The sequence below is a fragment of the Caenorhabditis briggsae genome (genome assembly GCF_000004555.2).
Source record: "Caenorhabditis briggsae complete genome, chrI, whole genome shotgun sequence".
NCBI classification, from domain to species: domain Eukaryota; kingdom Metazoa; phylum Nematoda; class Chromadorea; order Rhabditida; family Rhabditidae; genus Caenorhabditis; species Caenorhabditis briggsae.
The window spans coordinates 11,256,635-11,267,041 of NC_013489.2; the positions used below are offsets into that span (position 1 = coordinate 11,256,635).

The window sequence follows — 10,407 nt, forward strand, 5'->3', positions numbered from 1 at the left end:
AGTTGAAAAATACTTTTCGATGGCCAACTTCATAAAATGGTCTTGACCGTCAACGAACTCAAGGACCTGTGCATGCGCAGCCGTTGTCCGAAGGGCCGCGGGTTCAGTTTTGGCGGCGGCCTAATTCTTATTTGAAACCCAAAACCGGACAGCCGGACACTAGGACCAACAGACACGTCTAGCGTTTTATATATAAGGAAGATTATTGATTTATGCGGTATTGACTTTTTTGTGCGAACCAACACAATCAATCGGTGGCCAAATTCAAAAGAGGCGGGCAATTACTGACAGCCAGCTGGTGTACGGTAGAGCGCAGTTGGAAGAGGGGTCCTTTTTATCAAAGTGGGGTGGCAGGCAGTTACCTTTCTATCCATGATAACATAGATCAAATTGGCTGATCGAATCGTGCTCAAGCGATGAGCAATCACCAGAACCGTCCTTCCGGAAGGGAAATACTGCATAGTGATTTTTGGAAAAAACTTTCTGTTTCACAAAATTTGTATTACAAAATGTTAGCTTTCTAAACCTATTTCAGAACTTGACAACTCAAAAAAAGAGAAAAATCTAGATTGCAGACAACTGGGATACTGTATAAAATTCTGAACTACAGTACGATTACATTGTGTCACAGTGATCATAAGAATTCTCTGAAGTGCTCTCTGAAATCCTGATTTCCGGAAACCCTTCGAAAAATAAACTTTTTATTACAAAGACTATTAAAACAAAGTTCTGAAAAGACACCGAAAAATGACAAAGAAATTGAGCAAAAATGAAATGAAAATCTTTTTAAATTCTAGAAAAATTATATTCCTAATCCACATTATGTGCTTCCACTAATTTTCTGTACAACGATCCCTTCTTGGCCATCAACTGTTCATGCGTTCCACTTTCAAGTGCCTGCAAAAAGAGATGATTGGAAAAGGCTTCGCCCCTTTAAATGTACCTTTTTATCCTTGATAACATAGATCAAATTGGCTGATCGAATTGTGCTCAAACGATGAGCAATCACCAGAACCGTCCTTCCCTTCATCACATATTCAACGCTTCCTGGACCAGCTGCTCAGATTGAGAATCCAATGCTGACGTGGCTTCGTCCAGAATCAGAATCGGTGGATTCTTCAAAATGGCGCGGGCGATGGCGATTCGTTGTTTTTGACCGCCTGGAATTGAAAAATTTGAGGATTTTGGGGTTTGTGGCTTGGTGGCCTAACTTTCCCAATTTTCTAGGCCACCAACTTTCATGGTCTAGAAATGGTCAGATGGTATGTTTTCTAGGTCATTCACTATGGTGGTCTGAAAAACTCAATATGCAAAAGTTAGGCCACTAACTTTTATGACCTGGAAGTGACCTGATACTAACCTGGTACGTTTTCTAGGCTATTTACCTAGGTGGCCTAACTTTCACACGCTGAGTTTTCTAGGCCACCAATTTTTATGGTCTAGAAAAGTTTACACATTTATCTGGTGTGTTTTCTAGGCCATTTCACATAGTGGCCTAGGAAACTCGACTTGAAAAAGTTAGGCCACCAAGTCAGATGACCTAAAAAAAGAAATACCTGAAAGTTGTGCTCCTCGTTCACCGACGATTGTGGAGTATCCCGAAGGGAATCTAGACACGAATTCGTCGACATGGGCGGCTCGAGCAGCATCACGGACCTCCTGATCTGTCGCATCTGGTCGTCCATATCTGATATTCTCCTCCACTGACGTGGCAAACAGGACGGGCTCTTGTGAGATGAGCCCAATGACTTGCCCACGAAGCCATTCCACATTCAACTCCTTCAAATCCCTTCCATCCAGTGTCACTTTTCCCGTCTTTGGCTCATAGAACCTCTCCAATAAATGAGTTATCGTACTCTTTCCCTCTCCACTCGGTCCACAAAGTGCCACAACTTGTCCGGCTGGAATCGACAGAGTCAGATTCTCAAAGACATTGTGTCCGGGGCGAGTTGGATAGGAAAATGAGACATTGTCAAATTTGATATCACCCCACAACGTGTGATAAGGGATACAGACACCTGTATCAATTGGGATAGATGGTTGAAGACGTTGGAATTCGAGAACCCGACCGCCAGCAGTCCATCCTTTGATAGCGGTTCCGAAGATTATGGATAACTGGGAAAGGGATCTCTGGATAGTTTGGGCGGAAACTAGGAAGCTCATAAGTGCTCCAGGAGTCATTTCTCCCTTGGAAATGAGATTGGATCCACCGTAAAGGACAGAAAGGATCATTCCATTTAGGAAAAGATTGGTTCCAGCTTGGAAGAGCCCTATTCCGATTCCCAGTTGCTCTTGCATAGCTCTCGCTTTGTCCAATTCGTTATCAAATAGTTTTGATTCTAATTTCTCCATTGCGAACGCTCGAATCGTTCTCATATTGGTCAGAGCCTCATCTGATACTGCGGATGCTGTAGCTGATTGGGCTTGGGCTCTGGAAATTCAATTTTTATGAAAATCTGGCTCCTAGACGTTTGCGAACCCGTCAGTTGCGAACCGCGACGTTTGCGAACCACGACACTTGCGAACCCGACAGTTGAAAACGCGACGGTTGCGAACCACGACGTTTGCGAACCCAGGTCCGCAATTGCGCGTGGTGGTGTTTGCACAGAAATGCGAAAATCTTGTTTTCAGCTTTAAAAAAAGAAATATTGCGTATTCTTTGTTAGAATTCGGGGAAATTTGAAGAAATACATGATAAAATAATACAAGTTTTTCAGGAAAATTTTTTTTTGAGTTTTTGTTTTTTTATATACGATTTGAGTTCTATATATAACCTGTTCCGTTTATAGAATGGCTTCTCGCAACTTCAGACCGATTTACGCGCACGCCGGATATTCCATACGACCGGTGAAAATGTACAAAGACGGTGCAGAATTATTGCATTGCACCGAAAGGTAATTTTCTGAAATTATATAAAATTATTCATTACTATACACAACATTATTAGAAAAAAAGTACAGTTGTTGCGTTGTTGCTTTTGTTGTTCAATTTGTTGTCATTTTTTTTCGATTTTGCTTCGTTAATTTTGTTGTCATTTCTGTTCTAAAATAAATTTCAAAAAATTTTTCGTGTTTCTTCTATTATTTTATCATGTATTTCTTCAAATTTCCCCGAATTCTAACAAAGAATACGCAATATTTCTTTTTTAAAGCTGAAAACAAGATTTTCGCATTTCTGTGCAAACACCACCACGCGCAATTGCGGACCTGGGTTCGCAAACGTCGTGGTTCGCAACCGTCGCATTTTCAACTGCCGGGTTCGCAAGTGTCGTGGTTCGCAAACGTCGCGGTTCGCAACTGACGGGTTCGCAAACGTCTAGGAGCCGAAAATCTCACTATTTGTGTTAATCTGATACAAAAATTGAAGTTGTGAATGACAAACGCCGGGCGCCGAAGGTCTCACAACGAAAACTACCGTAACTTTCAAAAATTGTTAATTTCAGGATTTTTCTCGTTTTTTAATGCCTTTTGCCGGTTTTTCTGTAATTTTCTTCTAGAAAAGTCGCAAAATAACAAATTTCGACAGTGAAAAAATGCCTGAAAAAAACGCACAAAAATCTAAAAAAAAACCGAAATCAAAAACAATTTTTTCTTCGATTTTTTGCCACCATTTTTAGACCGTTTTAGGTTTTTCAGTTATTTTTGAAGATTCTTTTTCGATTTTTCCGAATTTTTTGTCTGGAAATTCAATAGAACGGTGTTCGATTACGGTAGATTACTGTAGAAAACCTTGTAGTTTGTAGTTCTTGTAGTTTATTGTATTGAGTCTTATTGTAGTTCTTGTTGTGCATTTTTGACGTGATTGTGTTCGCAAAAAAACTACAAAAGAAAATTAGGTTTCTACAGTAACCTACAGTAGTCTACAGTAATCAAAACACAGTTCCATCCAATATCAAACAAAAAAAATTCGGGAAAATTCGAAAAAGAATCTTCAAAACTAGCTGAAAAACCTGAAAGGGTCTAAAAATATTGCAGAAAATCGAAGAAAAAATACGTTTTTCTCTCGAAAAATTGCGAAAAAATTGCAAATTTTTTCCTTTAGAAAAGTCGTAAAATAACGACTTTTGAGAGTAAAAAATGACTGAAAACGCACGAAAATCCACATTAAAAATCCGGAAGATTAAACTATATTTAGGTTACAGTAGTTGTCGTTGTGGGACCTTTGACCACGGCCGCCGGCGTTTCTCTTCCACAGATCCGATTTCTTCCTACTTCCTAATAATTCCTAAAACTCACCTCCTGCTCAACTGTCTCAAACCGGCTCCAATCGCGCTACCAGCCAAAATGATGCCTGGCACCACTGCTACCGTATACATTGTCATTGTTGGAGATAGGAAATAGAGAGATCCAATGCATCCGATGGTCTGAGCAAAGGTTCGGAGTCCTTGACTGACACAGAGCTTGAAGGAACTCTTGAATTCCTGGACGTCGGCGTTTAGGCGAGCGGAGAGTTCACCGGTTTTCTGGAAAAATTGGGAATTTTAAGAGATGCAGAAGTAGGGGAATCTAGAAAATTGAAAATTTTAGAAAACTGAATGTCTATGAACCCAGGAATCAAATAATCCGAAAATCGCGAAATTCATTGTATGTCAACTGATTTTTTCAAATTCCAATTTTTGGAAACCCACCAAAAACCCTTATTTTAGCTCCTATAAAATATATCAAAATTATGTCAACTGATAAAATATTGGTGATATTATGACAAACATTTTTTTAGGGTGGGCTTCTATTAGAGTGCTTATTGTTTTTTTAGGAAATTTCTAAGATTTCAGGAAATTGTGTTCTCAATTTATGTAAATTTGGAAGTCAATTTTGAAAATCTAGAAATCTAGGAATTCAAAAATTTAAAGTTTGGATGTCTATAAACCCAGAAATGTAAGTAAACCCAAAATCCTAGAATTCGAAATATTTCAACCGATTTTCCAATTTTCCAATTTCCAAATACCGTATTTCCTGTAACAGAAGCCCACATAAACTATCAACTTTGAGCTCAATTATCTCGATTCCTAAAAGAGATATCAGTAATCCGTCAACTGATAAAAAGTTTGCCGTAATATCTGCTACATTTTATTAGTTGTCAAAGTTCTGATATCTCTTATAGAAATTGAGATAAATGAGTTCGAAGAGCAAGTAAAGGGTGGCCTTCTATTAGAGTGCTTACGGTAATTGGGATTCGGAAACATTGAAAATCAGTTGACATTCATCAATTTTAAGGTTTTCGGTTAGTTGATTCCTGGGGTTACAAATATCCAGATTTCTAAAATTTCAATTTTTCTAAATTCACAGATTCCTAAATTGCTTAAAATACCCCCTTGTCAACCACATCCTGTCAACCTGTGTATCCATTTATCTAGATGTCTCCTCTTCTAGGACCCTTCTATTAGAGGAACCATTCTATTAAAGGGGCCCTTCTAATAAAGTTTTAACAGTATCCGATCCCTCTTTTTTGGCCCATTTCATCCCCATTTCCTTGTCAGTCTGCCTATCCATTTGTCTAGATGTCTCCTCTAATTTCCGATGTCCATCACTCACTCTTTCTCCACCCGTTCGCTCCCATTCATTCTCTTTTTTGGACTACACCGAAACCGCCCCGTATTTTAATTTCCGCTTGTCTCCCCTATTCTCCCCATTTTTCTGCTTCTTCATCCCCCATCCATCTGCCAATCTCTTCTCTGTGTGTGGTGGGAAAACTGACACTTTTGCTAGCTGACTGGCTGCTCGAAATAATTATCAGGTGCATGTATCCCACAAAAAAGTACACTCTATATCCGTTTTTGCGAAAACTTGTGACTTTTCCTGTCTAATTTTCGAAAAAAATCAAATTTTGTTTCCGGAATTTTAATTTTTGGTTCCTATAAATATCAATAGAGGCGGTGCGTATTTATAGAGATGGAATTGAAGTACATCCTACGAATTTCGTATAGTCAGAAGAATTAAAAATGTAGGAGAGAAGAGCACTATAGTGCTCCCAAGCTAATGTCTTTTTTACGATTTCATTTGTAGATAGGAATTTCCAGTATGTTCTGGATTGTCCAGAATCCAAATTTTCCGGATTTTCAGAGTTTTGGATTACCAGATTTCTTGCCTTGCAAGTTTCTATAGATTATCAGTTCCTGAAGTTCCCAGATTCCCAGATTTCCAATTTTACCAAATTGATTAACCTAGATTTCCAGTTGATATCATAGTTGCAAGCGGGCATGCCCGGGCAGATGGCGGGCCGGATGATAACTTGTCCCTAGAACGAGATATTCAGACTGTTTTGGTACCAAATGATAGATCTCGATAGGGCCCATCAACCGGATTCCGGTCCAACAACATGTCGAAAAGTGTGTTTGAATGACAATTTTCGATCAATTTGACGAAAGCAGATTTTTTGTCATTCAAACACAATTTTCGACATGTTGCTGGACCGTAATCCAGCACAAATAACGAATGCGCGATGGGCCCTGTTGAGATCTATCATTTGGTATTAAAACCGTCTGAATATCTCTTTCCAGAGACACGTTTTCAGCCGGCCCGCCATCTGCCCGGGCTGACCCGCATGCAACTATGGTTATTCTGATACGAAAAGTCAGAGCCAAATGTCTCAACTACAGTAACCTAAAAATTTGGCGATTTTTCGAAATTAAAATTGATTTTTTTTTCGTTTTTTTTTTGCAATTTTTTTAGACGTTTTAAGGTTTTTAAAAGCTATTTTTGAAGAATCTTTTTCGATTTTTCTGGTTTTTTTTGTTTGAAATTTGATGGAACGGTGTTTTGATTACTGTAGATTACTGTAGTCCAGTTTTATTTTGCGTTTTTTTGTCTGCATTTTGACGTGATTGTGTTTGCGAAAAAAAAAACTACCAGATTTTCTACAATAATCTACAGTAATCGTCTTTCAAGGAATCCTAAATTTCAGACAAACAATTCGGAGAAATCGAAAAAGATATTTTGAAAATAACTGAAAACCCTAAAAAGGTCTAACAAGGGAACCACAACACCTCGACAGTTTGGATTTTGATGATATTTTCAGTATATGTCAAGGATATCCTATCTAGACATCCCTGAAAATTTTAGAACACGCTCGTCAATTTCAGCCGGGTTATATCAGTTTCAGTACCAAAAATCGCGTTTTCAGTGCAAAAATAGCGATTTTCAAAGGCGATTTTCTCCGCTCCCAGGAGGTTCCAGAACATGAAACTTGTTTTGCTATACTCAGAATTATGTGTAATATCATATTTCAGACATTTTCTGAAAAACATTGAGATTTTTTTCTACCATTTGGGTGGGTGATATTATCGAGCTTTTGTCAATTTGGAAAATTTCCAAAAAAAAAAACACTAGAGGGTCCGAACCCGCAGCCTTGTGACTACTGGCGCCCACCACATCCCCGACACCACGCCGTCGACATTTACTATTGGTTCAAAAGGCGCTTAAATGTCAGGCCCTCTTCAAACTCCTTTTAAAGGGATTTCGGGGATGAAATGTGTGGTAAAGCATGCAAATCAACGGATTTCAGTACTAAAACTTTGGACTGATATAACGCTGCTGAAATTGACGAGCGTGTTCTAAAATTTTCAGGGATGTCTAGATAGGATATCCTTGACATATTCTGAAATTTTAATCAAAATCCAAACTGACGAGGTGTTGTCGTTCCCTTGTAAAACTTTTGCGAAAAATCGAAGAAAAAATCGATTCCTTTTCTTGATTTTCGTTCAGTTTCCGTCTGTTTTATTACTAATTTTTCGCCTTTTTTGGGGAAAAAATAACAGAAAATTCGAAATTCTAGGTTACTGTAGTTATCGTTGTGGGACCTTCGGCTACGGCCACCACCGACGATTCCTAGATTTTTAGTTCCCGAAATTTCTAAATTTCCGGATTTGTATTCTCTAAAAATTTCTAATTTTTCTATACTTCTAGATTTCCATTTCCAGATTTCCAGATTCCAAAAAAATATTTTTATTCTAGATTTTTCAATTTTTTCATAGAAAAACTAGACTTCTATATTTTGGAATTCCGAATTTCCTTATTTCAATCCTTCGATTTTCAGATTCTTTCTTATAATTTTTTCCCTACATCTTCAAATGGGCGGAGCCTATTTGTTCCCTCTCCTTTGCTCCTCCCAGCTCCTCGAAGAGTCCTCTTCACTTTCATTTTCCAAAACCCCAACCAATCTTGTTGTTCTAAAAAAGTGGAAACGAAGGGAAGGAGTGTCCATTTCGTTTTATTACCACAATTTCGTCCTTTTTCCTTTTCGACAAAGCACAAGAAAAGGCACAAGAAATCAAGGGGAGCTCACCACCACCTCCTCATTTCCTTTCTTATTGTGTGCATTTTCCTTCCCCGCCAGTTCTTTCTTTGGTCATCGCTCTCTCTAGCGCTTTCTATACGACTACAGTAGTCTTCATAGCGATTCTGGGAATCTAGGAATCAGCGCACAGCTACCGTAGCCTAATGTGCTTCCATGTTTTGAAGAGCCCGTTTTTGCTTCGACTACAGTAGTTTTGTCTTGTGCTCTAGCTACCGTAACCTATCTCAAGATCATCGCTCACTCTTTTGCACATTCTTATTTTGAAGAGCATTTTCTATACTACTACAGTAGTCTTCATAGCCATTCTTGTGCTTTTTGATCTAGTCTAGAATAGCCTTGCAGTTAGCTAGCTACTCTAGCTACAGTTACCGTAGTCCTTTCCAAGCCATGTTCAGTATATTCTATGGCTACTGTAACCTATCCCAAGAAGCTTTTTTATTTTTGATTTTTTTAATGATAAGAAATCTTATCACCTACATGAGAATCAAAAAACGCCATATCGTGGTGTAGAAGCTTCTGGAACAAATCCGATCGTAGTTTCGTCGCCATCCTCTCTCCGAGAATCGTCAAAAACGTAATGTACAAAAAAGTGAGAGCAGACTGCGCGACGTACAATGTCATCAGGTGCATGGCAGATGGTCTCAGATGTTCGAACTGCGAACGAAGGTTCTTCGATTCGTCTTTGATGATTTCCACGATTCCATTCACTAGGTCACCAAGACACAGAGGGATTTGGATGTTGATGTAGGCTGACAGAATGGCGCACTGCAAAGATTTAGAGACTTTTAGAAGTTTGAGCCTTTTTGGTAACTTTCTTAATTTATCGTAAAACCTGTACTAGAAGGGCCCTCACACAGTCGACTTTGAGCTCAATTATCTAGGTTTCTATAAGAGATATCAAAAGTATATCAACTGATAAAATGTTTGTGATTTTATTACAAACAATTTATCAGTTGACTGCTTTTTGATATCTTTGACAGGAACCGAGATAATTGAGCTCAACGTTGGGTGAAGAGTAGACTAAATAGACACATCTTCAGTCAAGTTGTATCAGTTTCAGTACTAAAGAACGCGCTTCCAGTGGAAAAACAGCAATATTCCCAATTTCTAAGACGTTTCAGAACATGAAGTGTGTCGTATGATACTTAGAATTTAATGAAATTTCAGATTTCAGACATTTTCTCAAACAATTTTTTCAGATTTTCGATTTTTCCACCAACTTGGATGGGAGATTTACCGTATTTCCTCTCATACAAGCCTACTCAAACCGTCCACTTTGAGCTCAATTATCTTCGTTACTGTGAAAGATAGCAAATATTTGTCAACTGATAAAATATTTATCATAATATCACCTAGGTTTTATCCGTTGACAAGTTTTCGATATCTTTCACGGGAATGGAGATAATTGAGCTCAAAGTGGACGGTTTGGATGGGCCTCTATTTGAGAAAATACAGTACATTTTCAGAAATGGCATCCCAACGTTGGAAATTGTCTGGGAAGTTTCTCAAGCTTGGATCTGTTCCGGAATTTCCGAAAGCTAGACAAGTGCAAACCTATGTCAATACTTCTAGAACTTCAACGGAGGAAGCAGGTGATTTTTAGCATTTTAATCATTTTTTGCCGCTTCAAACAGCTCGCTGGTGCGCCTTCAGCGCGATTCAGATAATTTCTTGGCTTGTGGCCGTGGCCGAAGGTCCCACAACGACAACTACCGTAATCAAAAAATTTTGCGATTTTTCGCAAAACTTTTTAGACCTTTTTATGTTTTTCAGCTATTTTTGAAGATTATTTTTCGAATTTTTTGTGCGCTAATTGGTCCCTCATACAACATATCCTTCTTCTTATAATGATTGATCAGCTCATACCACAACTCATGTCTTGAGAGCACTTTAGCATTTCCAACAACCACGATTCCATATTTTGCACGAGTGATAGCCACATTCAGACGCCGAGGATCGCTAAGGAAGCCGATTCCGAGTATATCATTGGATCGAACACAAGTCACAATAATGTAGTCCTTCTCACGTCCCTGGAATGCGTCGACACTGGCGATTTCAACACCTTCATAGAGCTTCGAGTTCAGCGTTCCTTGTGTTTGCATGTAGTTGACTATG

At 38.7% G+C, this 10,407-nt stretch overlaps 2 protein-coding genes across 2 annotated transcripts in view; both read right to left on the bottom strand.

Annotated features, from left to right (window-relative positions):
• The window catches only part of CBG25405, a gene marked incomplete at both ends in the record, with an annotated part of 1,190 nt that extends 729 nt beyond the window's left edge, over nucleotides 1–461 (bottom strand). The window contains one exon of the mRNA XM_045241254.1: nucleotides 290–461. Within this exon, the coding sequence (XP_045098802.1) occupies nucleotides 290–461 (172 nt within the window). The remainder of the gene's footprint in view (nucleotides 1–289) is intronic.
• Nucleotides 462–810: 349 nt separating this feature from the next.
• The window catches only part of Cbr-haf-6, a gene marked incomplete at both ends in the record, with an annotated part of 10,508 nt that continues 911 nt past the window's right edge, over nucleotides 811–10,407 (bottom strand). The window contains 5 exons of the mRNA XM_045241255.1: nucleotides 811–897; nucleotides 944–975; nucleotides 1,557–2,431; nucleotides 4,236–4,462; nucleotides 8,770–9,057. Of these exons, the coding sequence (XP_045093778.1) occupies nucleotides 811–897; nucleotides 944–975; nucleotides 1,557–2,431; nucleotides 4,236–4,462; nucleotides 8,770–9,057 (1,509 nt within the window). The remainder of the gene's footprint in view (nucleotides 898–943; nucleotides 976–1,556; nucleotides 2,432–4,235; nucleotides 4,463–8,769; nucleotides 9,058–10,407) is intronic.